The 12424-nt window shown below is 40.1% G+C and overlaps 1 protein-coding gene across 1 annotated transcript in view; it reads left to right on the forward strand.

The window, feature by feature from the left end:
- Positions 1–9037, forward strand: part of slco3a1a (solute carrier organic anion transporter family member 3A1a) — a 34889-nt gene extending 25852 nt beyond the window's left edge. Inside the window, exons 3-10 of the mRNA XM_069162856.1 lie at positions 1818–1916; positions 2005–2277; positions 3085–3249; positions 3341–3539; positions 5744–5912; positions 6438–6610; positions 6748–6812; positions 7297–9037. Coding sequence (XP_069018957.1) covers positions 1818–1916; positions 2005–2277; positions 3085–3249; positions 3341–3539; positions 5744–5912; positions 6438–6610; positions 6748–6812; positions 7297–7649 — 1496 coding nt within the window. The 3' untranslated portion in view covers positions 7650–9037. The remainder of the gene's footprint in view (positions 1–1817; positions 1917–2004; positions 2278–3084; positions 3250–3340; positions 3540–5743; positions 5913–6437; positions 6611–6747; positions 6813–7296) is intronic.
- Positions 9038–12424: the final 3387 nt, after the last annotated feature.

Genomic DNA, 12424 nt, shown 5'->3' on the forward strand with positions numbered 1-12424 from the left:
AACACTCCCTGATGTTCCACAAAACATTCTCACTCCCGTGTCCATGTGTGTGCGAATGTGTTTTTTCACTTTATTTCATATTTACCATACAGATTATTTCGAGGAAATTTTCTTTATATTACAAAACTTTAGAAGCTGCCAGAAGAAAGAGGCACATAAAATGCCCCAGTGCTTCACCGGCACATCTGTATCTCTGTTCATTTCCTTGGTGGTGTGACCATTAACCGCAAACTTGTTTCAGTTGTGTGCCTGTTAAACATAAAACCTCATAGAGTTTCCATCCCAACATGAAAAGCCCTTTTTCTTTTGTTTCACTTTAGTTTCAGCTGAAATTGGCTTGTTTATGCCACATTGTCGGCACCGAGCCCCTCCTAGCAAGTCTTTCATCAGTTTCCTCTGGTGAAGAATAAACTATGATGCGAATGAGGCTGCATTAGTGTGAATCTGTTGACTCCCTTCCGACTGTATGTGGGTGGTCAAGGCAGGAAGCAGGCTATGCATTCACTCCGAGCACCAGCAGAGGCACACAAAGCTTAGTCACAGTTTCCATGCCGGTTTGTTAAGTGGCTGCTCCTGGCATCCGAACAACATCTTGCTGGAGAAGCCATGCTGATAGCAGCAACGTTCAGGCCGGCCTGCAGCCGGTAAAGGGACGTTAATAACACCACAGGAGCTAGAAGCAGAGTTAGCTGACATGATTTCATTTTATTTTGATGTTAATTTTTCAGTTCTTGTGTGTAGTAGTTGTCGAATTTAGAATCAGGTCTGGTTTGTGGCTGTGTGCTCATTGCCGTCCAGCTCGCCTCTCTCTGTTTAATGATATCACAGGAAACACAGTCAGGGAGAAATTTGTCTCCCAAATTGAGCTTTGAGTCTTCATTATCTGCCAGCAGTCTGAGTCACCCCGCTGACCGCGCTCTAATGAGGATTTTGGATCAACATTTTTTATCTCGAGCTGCCCGCTGGAGCAGACTGGGACAGTACTACTGGTCTCTGTTTTCAGGTGCCCTCCTCGCAGTGTGCGTATCCGTTGAGTGCAGCGTGTTACCCCGAAAGTTTTAGAGGGCTGAGCCATGTAAGTGTGATGAGCACAGTCAGTTTGTGTGCGCTGCCACCGCTGCTGCATTCGCCTTGTGGTTTTAACTGGCTGATTTGTTCTTTCATGACAGTCAAAATGTTTCCCCGTTTGCTGCCATGCTTCACACTGCACCTTCTGGAAAAAAAAAAAAAAAAAAAAGGCACTTAAAAGTAGAGCTGAAATTAAATAATGAAATAGTGTCTACTTTTCTATTGTGAAAGCTCACAGCTTTTCTGTTTTTGTAGTTTTAAACTAAACGTTTTATTGGGGTTTGAATTGTTCCTCGAACAAAGCAAGACATTTGAAGATGTCACTGGGTTCTTAGAAGTTGTAATTTTCTGACATTTTAAGGACCTAAACTTCAAATCAATTAATTGATTAAAAGGAAAAATAGTCAGTGATTAAAATCATTTTAGTTGCAGAGCTACAAATGCCCAAGACTAAATATATTTTTCAAATAATACATCATTTCACTGCAGTTTTTTCATGCCACACTTTAATATATTTTCACAATCGAATAAAACTTGTATCTCCTTGATTGGTACAAAGGATGTCTTACAGATCTCATTGTCTACCAGAGATGTTTAGCATCATCTCTAGAAAGCTTTAACAGAATAATACAGAGAATCTAATGATTCTGGTTATTGTACTGGTTGACCTTTGTCAGTGTAAAGTAGTTGAAAACTGATTAAAAATGAGACCAAATCAAACATTAAAGCTGACACTCGTCTCTGTGCAGGAATCCTCTTCTCTACACTGGTGTTCGGACCTGCCTGTGGCTTCATCCTCGGCTCCCTCTGCACTAAATTCTACGTGGACGCCATCTTCATTGACACCAGTGAGTTGAATATTCCTCCAGTTATTTCTGCTGTTTCTCTCGTGTGCTTCTCGGTGTGTGCCCTGCATTGACTCGTGCCTCTCCGCAGATAAGTTGGGCATCACGCCGGACGACCCGCGGTGGATCGGGGCCTGGTGGGCAGGCTTCCTCCTGTGCGGCGCCTTGCTCTTTTGCTCAGCTATCGTGATGTTCGGCTTCCCTCAGTCGCTGCCGACAAAGGAGAGAGAGGAGGGGGCAGAGAGCGATGAGGTTATGCTTCCTCCCTCTAGGAGCCCAGAGTCTGAGACTCCAAAGCCCAGCAATGGAGTCCTACAAAACCACGAGCCTGCCAACAGCCCCACCTGCTGTCAGCAACTCAGGGGTGAGCGTGCAAGATTCAGTGTCGTGCTGCAATGTTTTAACGCAAGGAAAAAAAAACATGTTAAATACGTGGCATAATATTGATTATTTTATTTATTCGTTGTCAATATTTGTGATATGTGAATAACACTTAATTCAAATGTGAGTTTGATACAGTTGAAACTGGTCCAATTATGCGGTTGGACCTGCTCAGTAAAAGTAACAAAAGCACTTCATCAAGTAAATGGGCCGTCGTAAAAATGTAATAAAACTACAAGAGTTTTGAAAGTATAAAAAGTTATATTATTATTATATTACTGGACTTTATTACTGTTGTATTATTATTGATATTACTGTTGTTGCAGATTATACTGTTGTGCAGTTTAATCTATTTAAAAAAAAGGCATCACAGTTCACATCACATGTTTGAATGTAAAATATTTTAGGTGGTATAAAGTACCATTAAAGAGAAATAAAGTACCTCAAAAAGGTACTTAAGAGCAAGATTTATAGCAGTTGCATAATATTCCACCACTGCAGCTGCTTCCAAGTTTTAAAAGTTTGTGTTAGATAAGTGACTTCATGAACCTAAATTCAACTTTTCAGTCTTGGAATTGGAATTAGCTCAGATGTGTCTTTTTTAGCACAACTCCAGGGACTAAGTAAAGGTTTTGAAGTCACTGGTTTGTAATTGATGTTATTTTACATATAAACACATCTAATCAAGTGAGACCAGAACAGACAGAAAAGGCAACGGGAATCCTGTCTGTCCTGCTAACCGTCACGCTACGACATTAATGCTCACCCTTCCTTATTTCTTTACGATCAGTGATCCCCAAGGTGACCAAACACCTCCTGTCGAACCCAGTGTTCACCTGCATCATCCTGGCGGCCTGTATGGAGATCGCCGTCGTGGCTGGCTTTGCAGCCTTTCTGGGGAAATACCTCGAGCAGCAGTTCAACCTCACCACCACCTCAGCCAACCAGCTGCTGGGTGCGTAGACAGAGCAGACATCACACATGCACACTCGCAGACGTCTGCAATACATGCCAGCGTAGTGAACATTTTGTGTTTTGTGTTTAAGGTATGACAGCCATTCCATGTGCATGTCTGGGGATCTTCATGGGCGGCCTGCTGGTGAAGAAGCTGAACCTCTCGGCGCTGGGAGCCATCCAAATGGCCATGCTGGTCAACCTGATCTCCACAGCCTGCTACGTCTCCTTCCTGTTCCTGGGTTGTGACACGGGTCCCGTCGCAGGAGTGACAGTCCCATATGGCAACGAGTAAGAAAAAAACCTCAATATATGGTATTTGTATTTGTGACTACGGGTGAGGGCAGTAGTTACCAGCGAGATGAGAAAGTTGAGTCTTTCATCGAAACTATTGTGATTTGTGCCTACATACTTTGTCAATGTTATTTTTGCTCAAAGCTACAAGATCATACATAGTGAATTAGTCAAAGAAAACAAGAAGATCACTTTGACTAAAAGCCAAAAATTGTGAAAGTCACTTGGGTTAGAGCACAGCCACTCAGGATATCAGTCTAATTGTCAAGTTTTATGCCAGTTTAGGCTGCTCCCCTGATATAGTCTTCAAGTTATTTTACAAAGTTTTACTTCCTGGAGAACTGGTCTCACAGCTGTTTTTGCAAGAATTTCCAGGAACAAAACTTGTCCTGTAAAATCTAACCAATCACATGTAGCTTCAGCACATCAAAAGCTGTGTTTTTTTTTATGTAAGATGAATGGACTGCAGATGAAAACTATACAATATGTACTCATATTTTCTTTACTCCCTGTGTTTTCATGCCCTAGATTGTAAACTAAATGCCCTGATAACAGATGTGTCCTGTCATAAATGACCAGTTATTCTAATAAATGAAGCAGTTAATAATATTATAGCAGTGGAATTTAACACTGCTGCCAAAGCTGGAGCACCTTGATGGAAGTGAACTGCAGGGGCACTTTGGGCTTACTTTTTATTCAAACAACTTTGTCATCTCATCGAGTTTGTAGAAATATTTTCCATTCAGGAAATGGCCTTGTGTTCTTGAGGGCCGACTGAAAATGAAATCAACAGACTCCACTGAATAAGACACTGACTCTATGAAAGAGGTTTAGAGAAAGAGTTATACAACAGGACCTGGCACTTCTCATACTGATAAAGTGGTCCGCCATAGCTATGTTGCCTATTATATATATTTAACTTCAGTTTTCATTAATTAAGATGAATCACAGTCTCGTCATCAAAACCAGTTTATTACCATCAGTTAATGCATTGTTGTCTGTTGTTTACTACAACTGGGAATCAATTTAGATTTTAGGTAAAGTAACTTTATGTGTTAACATATTTTAAACAAAAGAGACCATTCAAACCTCAAGAAATAGAAACAAACAATAATAAAGAAAATAAATGAATTCAATTAAAACAGCAGAACATGAGATTTTTAGAAAGATAAAATCAAAATAAATCAAAGACAAATAGACAAAAGTAATAACCGGCCAGGAATGCAATAAATTTGTGCTGTTGCTATTGATCAAATGTCTCAACAATTTTTGAAAATAGAAAGGGCTAAAATGATCAAACAATTGTTTGAATCAGTAGATATCTAATTATACAATGAATAAAGAAGGTTTTTAATAATTAAATCTTTTTATCTCAACTAGATCTGTAATGACATTAATTAATCAATTAGTTAATTGATTAGTCAAAAAAAATCACAGGCAGCAATTTTGTAAATCAGTTCATTGTTTGTGTAATATATTTTTTTTTTTTTTAAATATTCATGATTTGGAGCTTCCTAAATTCATAATGTAAGGCGTACAGGAGAAAGTGAATTCAGGGGAAAATAATGTGTCATATATCCCTCAATTACTGTTGTGCACAAGCAAATCCACTTGTTTCGTGTATTACAAAGATGTGTCAGAACAGTGTTTTCCTGTGGATTCGATCACTTAGATCATTGATTAATCAGAAGCCATAGACCAACGAAGCTTCCGTATTGGAAAGATGCCAAATGTTTCTGAGTACAATTGTGTTAATGGGAGGTTTTTCATGTATTTTTTTTTTTTTTTTAATTATTTGTAACGTGCTTCAGGTCCACACGAGTCCAAGGTTCCATGGTCCCGTCATTAAACCTTTTTGACGGGTTCTGATGCTACATTTTGTTCTGTACTGAAAGATTATTCAGTTTCAACACTCAGTCTCAGTGTTGCATTTATTTCTTGTTACTTCAGCATAAAAGCAATATTTTTGTCTGTGCAGTGGTCCTCCACTGACTTCAGACCTCCATCACTTTCGGTAGCACAAACCCAACCTGCTTTCAGAGCGGGTCAGCAGAGCAGCGCAGTTTCCATGGAGATATTGAAAAGCGAACCAGAGAGCGGCCGGTATCGCAGACAAAGTGCTTCTTCGATTTTGTTTTGTGCCCCACAGGCGTAGTTGCAGTTGAGAAGATGTTGAGATTTCTCTCCGTGTCTGTGTTCAGGACTCTGCGGGCCGGAGTGAAGCCAGAAGCTCAGTGCATCAGTCACTGCAAGTGCTTCACCTCCACCATCAGCCCCGTGTGCGGCTCCAACGGCATCACCTACCTGTCTGCCTGCTTCGCCGGCTGCAGCCGATCGGGAGTCGCTCGGTCCACGTCGAACATCTCTCAGGTCTGACGATTTGCTTTGTGATAGTGATCAGCGACAGTTATCTCGTCTAATGGAATGCACAAGGATATCTACGTACCTGATTGTAGCACAGAAAACTACCAAATGGAGCAACTTTACTTTTTTTTTGCACAAGACTGTATTTTAAAGTAGTTCGAGGGAAAAAATAAAACCCACTGTTTTAGAGTTCTGTCGTCAGCAAGTGCAGGCTGGGCAATCAAGTGGTGCTGTGGTTGTTTCAAGATCAGATGTCGACTGCAGATTAATGTCTTCTATATTCAAATCACACGTGGAGAGAATTGCTCTCAGATCCGCAGCACAAAATATCAGAGTTACTGCTGCCTCAGTGCTGCAGCTGCTGTAGTCATTTTTTTTTTTTTTAAGTGCAGCTATAAAGTACAGATCCTTTATTTACACTGTGTCCGCACATGTAAGGATCAGATGTAACATATGTTCCCTGTAATATGAATTACTTGTTATTGTTCAGAGAGTCCTCGGTTGAACCCTCTCGTCTCTTTCTGTTCACAGAGCCTGACGGGTTGTTCTTGTATATCTGCTGAAAGTGAATTGGCCACGGCGGTTCCAGGGAAATGTCCGATGCCGGGCTGCCAGGAGGCTTTCCTCATCTTCCTGTGTGTGATCTGTGCCTGCAGCCTGGTCGGAGCCATGGCCCAGACTCCCTCTGTCATTGTCCTGATCAGGTATTGTTCTGGTTTAATTGGAGGATTGAGACGATTTCTTTTTTTTTTTTTTTTTTTTTTGTGAGTGATTTTGATCATTCACAGAATCCGTGTGAAAAAAAAAAAATTCACATTTCTTTTCTCTGCTTCTCTCGAAGGACTGTGAGCCCGGAGCTGAAATCATACGCACTCGGAGTGTTGTTCCTTTTGCTACGACTCCTCGGTAAGAGCGGTGATCAGATTTCCGTCACTCACGCATATACGTGCCTCCGTTGACCTCAGATGTTTTACTGGTTTTTATTTATTTTCATGTCGGGAGAAAATAAATCAGAACTGCCATACGCCATTACAGTGAAAGCAATTTTATGTTTAGGAAGTGGGAGAAGTAATGAAATTAAAAAAAAGTCTAAATTGAGTTATGCGGAAGCACGCAGCATACTGAACATAAAGGAGACATAATGTGATATTATTTGGAATAATGTCAGTGGTTTTAAGTGTTTAGTTAAGAAACATATTTGATAGATTGAAGATTGATATCATGTTGCTGTTTGAACAGTAAAAACAACCGGTTATCTTATCTAGTTTAGTTTAGCTTATTTGATCTTATTTTAGTTTAGCTTAGATTAGCATTAAGACTTTGGCATTGACACAGAATGCATAAAAAAAAAAAAAAGTGAGTGGGCTCCCTAAGTGTGTCTCTTCTACAGGATTCATCCCTCCCCCGCTGATATTTGGCGCTGGGATTGACTCTACTTGTCTTTTCTGGAGTTCGGACTGCGGCGATAAGGGGGCCTGCCTGCTGTATGACAACGTATCTTACAGGCATCTCTACGTGAGCCTTGCTATCATTCTCAAGGGCATCGCCTTCCTCCTCTACACCACCACATGGTATTGTTTGCGCAGGAACTACAAGAAGTACATCAGAGGTCACGAGGGCTACATGACGGCCACTGAGTTTTACCCGTCTCTCACCGACGGCCCCAAATCCGTCGACAGGACAAAGTTTATATACAACCTAGAGGACCACGAGTTTTGTGAAAATATGGAGTCTGTTTTATAGTTTGTAAAGCAAAAAAAAAAAAAAAAAAAAAGGACAACTCATTCTTTCAAAGGAATATTTAATGATTTTATTCTTCTTTTCTTGAAAGGATAAAACAAAAGGTGTTTGATGAAGATGATCTATTTAAAGGCTCCTTCAGGTCACAGGAGATGTTGCTCTCCACTGCGTTCCACATCCTTGGTAAACTTTCGTTTACGTATCAGCGAGGTGTTGTCAAGTGTTGCCAGTGACTTCCCGTGTCAACTCGGTGGTAGAGGACAACTACAGCACTGTCTGGCTCAGTACTAGTTGTTTATTAGTGAGTGGACATGATGCTACTAAAACTATAGTTGCCATATTGTTTTAGGTCTGTCATGATTCCAGTGATTTGTGTGAACAATGACAGTTTCCTCTCAGTCAGCACTGTGTGTTCTGTCTGTCACTCTCAGAAATGAGACTTAAAAACAAGTTTGAGTGATTCTTCAGTTCTTTGTATTTAAAAGTTGCCAAGTGTTTACAAACTAATAGCTTATCAGTCAATGCATTTTATTTCAATGCAGGAAGGTTTCATATAAAAAGAGAACAGAGACACCCTGACTGGGTTATTTTAGTGGCCTCTTAGATGTTTTAACTGTTCAGTTTCTTGTTCTCTTGCTGGATCATAGACACTGTTTTTGATACTGCTCAGACTAGACTGTGAGGTCTTGTCTGATAGGTTCAAATGTGCAATTCATATCTGATATGGCCACAGTTATCACAAGTATCGTGTCAGGTTTGTTTTTCATTTTAGCAGTTTGTTTCATGTTTGTTTTTGCATCTGCAGAGTTTATTCAGCCTAATGTCTTAATAAGGGATTCATTTAGTAAGAATGTTAACTATTTTATTTTGGCTTTTTGCACCTAGTGGGAGAGAAAAGATGAAAATCAAAAGTCATATTTTTATGTGTTTGAACATTCAAATAAAGGAGAATAGGAGTAATATATTTGTTTAATTTTGCCCAGAATGTTTTATTAGATTGTGTTTGAAAGAAGAGTATAAATTATATATAATCTAACTACTGGGGGTGTGCGTGTCTGATGTCACACAAGATTTGGGAAAGTTTATAGTGGTGAAAGTAGGATGTTGCATTAGTGGAGGCAAAAAGGAAAATAAATAATCTGTCTTCAAACTAGTCCTGTAATATTTGACTTAAAGGTTAAAGAAATGCTCCAGCCAGTTGTGTGTGAAAGGTCAAAGTGAAGCGCAATGGCTTTATACATGGATGTGTATTTGAATTCTTTAATGTGACTCAGCACATGTGACCTGATCTCTCTGCAGTTACGGTTTTGACATTGTCCCTTTTCTTACACTTTTTGTATGGCAACATATCATTTATTTTACTCTGGAAATAAATTATTTTTCAGAAAATTCCTAAACATTTTGAGAGAGATTTTGCTTTTGTTTAACTTCATTTTAGAGAGCTTCTGCCTCTGAGCTCCCGAGAGCCGTAACCAGAGATGTGTTTTCGGGTTGCCTGGCCATCCCGTTACGGTGAGCATGGAATGCATTGAGGGAATTTCTTCAAATTTGGAACGAACATCAACTTGGACTCAAGGATGGACTGATTAGATATCAAAGGTCACCACGACCTCACAAAACAACTGTGCCACAAGTCAACAATTCTTGTGCGAATTATGGCATGAGTTCAAAAACTGTCTAATAGGATAAAATCATTACGTGATGACATTTTTTTATCCAGAAGCTCAAAGGTCAGCTTGACTCTGACAACATAACGTTCTGCAAAAACACTTTTCTGGCCAGAAATGGACCAGAGGGATAAATTGTGACCGTATTTCACTTTTGGTCAGACACTGAATTGGTGACACTGATCTTGGGTGTCCACCTCAAAACTGTGGTGACTGTAAAAATCTTCTGTGCTGTCAGGTCGCAGATGTGTGTGAAACATCCACGGTTTAGAATTTGCAGCTTTTTGGAGAAACATCAATATTTGAAGTATCTGTTGTCATGGCTACAACTTCGTGTTCAGTCAGAATTGACTTTATTGGACAAATTCTTCTAAAGTTTTAATAAAACTTTATAAAACTGAAGCCTGATACAGGATAGGACGAAAAGTTAAAAAATAATTTATCATTTTGATGGCCTTAATGCTATGTCTTTGTTACATTAGAGATGTACATAAAAGTCAGTATCAGTATATTGTTATTAAACTTGTGAACTGTTCTGGTTTCTGCATCCACACAGTGAAACGATTTAGATCCAAAAGGAGCAAAACAAGATATCATCAAATATCAAATTACTATGTGTGGTGAAAAAAATGTAATGTGTGCTCCTCAAGATAAGACCTTGATAAGCAGTATAAATTGTGTAGAATTATATTATTTTCTTCGAAATAGTCTTTTTAAATATTCTCCTTAAAGTATTGAAGCATCATTAAGATAAAAGCTCAAAGTTCTCAGCTGCCAGTTTTTATTCACGGCTCGTCACACATTCTCAATTCAATATCGTAGTAAGTGCTCACTCTGTAATCTGTTTTGTGTAGACTTGTGAAATTAATGGACCACATGAACTCAAAGATTTGAAACTTCTAGTTTTAGATTTTGGCATTCACAGTATGCCAAAAGGAGTGGCTCCTTTGTACTTTCAAATAGAGAATCTGAGAACCTGTGAAATATATTACTAGATACGCCGTTTCTGAACACATTCGAATAAATCAAGAAAAATAAATATGCATGTTGGTGCAAAGTTAATAAGAAAGGTTAGTATGTTATATTTTAAAAAGCTGCAGAACATTTATTAACCTGCAAGGGTAGTTGGATGGTTATTGTTAATGTAATAAATTGATTATGATATGATTCCCTTCAGAGGCAAAAAGGCAAAACAGACTTATTTTAGTACAGAACCTTTCAACCGCAACACAATTCAAGGTGCTTCGCTTTAGAAAGAAAAGGGGAATGTTGAGACAAGATGTAAAAGGGATGCAAAAGAGAAATGATAAAAAAAAACACAAGCAAAATTTTAATAGAAAAAATTTAACATGATATAAAGATGTTAAAATGCACTCCAAAATATGAATAAATACCTCATTTAATTTATTAAGATGGAAACAGAAATATTTCAATGTAACAGGGCTGGGAGTTTGAACAGACCTCAAGCAGTGTGAAACTTTGCCCCTGATATGTAGCGGATAAAAACTAATTGCAGCCATGTTCAGTTTTGACTGTAAAATCTGAGAGGTGTGGATGGTTCAGCAGTTTAAAAGCAGGTTGGTTATTTTTATTTCTGAGGAGGAAAAACAGAGTCCCAACAGCAGACAAAATGATTGGCTAAAAACAGCCCTCTAGAAAATCCAAAACTTTGTCCCCATCAACAAGACAAGAGGCAAGAGACCAGAGGACTTTGATAACCCAGCAACAAGGAGTGCTGAGGTGGACTGCGGCCGGGGCTGATTGGAACAGGGAGCAGGTGAGGTGGGCGTGGCCTTCGGGAGAGGTGGAGGGTGTGACACGGGGAGCAAAAGGAATAAGAGACAGACAAACCAGGACAATTCCTTTTATAGACAATCCATCCATCCATTATCTATACCTGCTTTATCCTGAACAGGGTCACGGGGGGGCTGGAGCCTATCCCAGCGCACACTGGGTGAAGGCAGGGTTCACCCTGGACAGGTCGCCAGTCCATCACAGGGCCAACATGTGGAGACAGACGGAAACAAAGACCATTCACGCTCTCATTCACACCTAAGGGCAATTTTTAGAGCCACCAATTAACCTGAGGTGCATGTTTTTAGACGGTGGGAGGAAGCTGGGGTATCTGGAGAGAACCCACGCGGGCACAGGGAGAGCACGCGGGCTCCACACAGGGGGGCCCAGGCCCGGATTCGAACCCCGAACCTTTTCACTGTGAGGCGACAATGCTGACCACTGCACCACTGTGCCGCCTTTTATAGACAATCACATTAAATAAATAAACTTGGTTCAAAATTGTAATGTTTGGTCGGCACGGTGGTGCAGTGGTTAGCACTGTCGCCTCACAGCAAAAAGGTTCTGGGTTCGAATCCGGTCCTGGGCCTTTCTGTGAGGAGTTTGCATGTTCTCCCTGTGCTTGCGTGGGTTCTCTCTGGGTTCTCCGGCTTCCTCCCATCATCCAAAAACATGCACCTCAGGACTGTGCTGACAGGTCATCATTGTAAATGAGAATTGGTTCTCAATTGATATTACCTGGTTAAATAAAGGTCAAATAAAAAGTAGCCACTTTTCAAAACATGACATAATTGCTATCATTTACAAGCATTCACAACATGCTTTAAAAAAAAAAACCGAGAGAGTGTGTAGTGTTTCTGTTTCTGTCTTTGTGCGCGTGTGGTTGTAAAGTTTAATAATAGCTCAATGAAACTCTTCAACAGGACTGTTGCCAACTGACACTGTAGCTGTTGTCACCCACAAGCTTTATTGCTTGTGGGTGACAACAGCTACAGTGTCCGTTAACAATCCTCTCTGATGCACACCTCGCTCCTAATGCTCGTCACGGCACACAAAATGTAATGACGAGTCTCCGGGAAAAGTGTTCTTGTCAAAAGTCAAAACACAAAATATCCACCAGTTGAAACAGAAGCTGCTGCAGGGAATATGTTTCTCTTTTCATCAAGAGGTGTCAATTACCCTAATGGGTGCTTTAGTGAGATAAACTGTTACACAACAACTCGAGCACAGAGAATAAAGCAGTAAATCCTCACCGGGGTGTTTTGACTCGCGTCTTTCTCGTGCCGTTGATTTACTGTATGTTTCAGAGACTATAAA

Source organism: Embiotoca jacksoni, unplaced genomic scaffold (assembly GCF_022577435.1).
Source record: "Embiotoca jacksoni isolate LCO1_2020_lvr unplaced genomic scaffold, fEmbJac1.0.p SCAF_3, whole genome shotgun sequence".
Classification (NCBI taxonomy): domain Eukaryota; kingdom Metazoa; phylum Chordata; class Actinopteri; family Embiotocidae; genus Embiotoca; species Embiotoca jacksoni.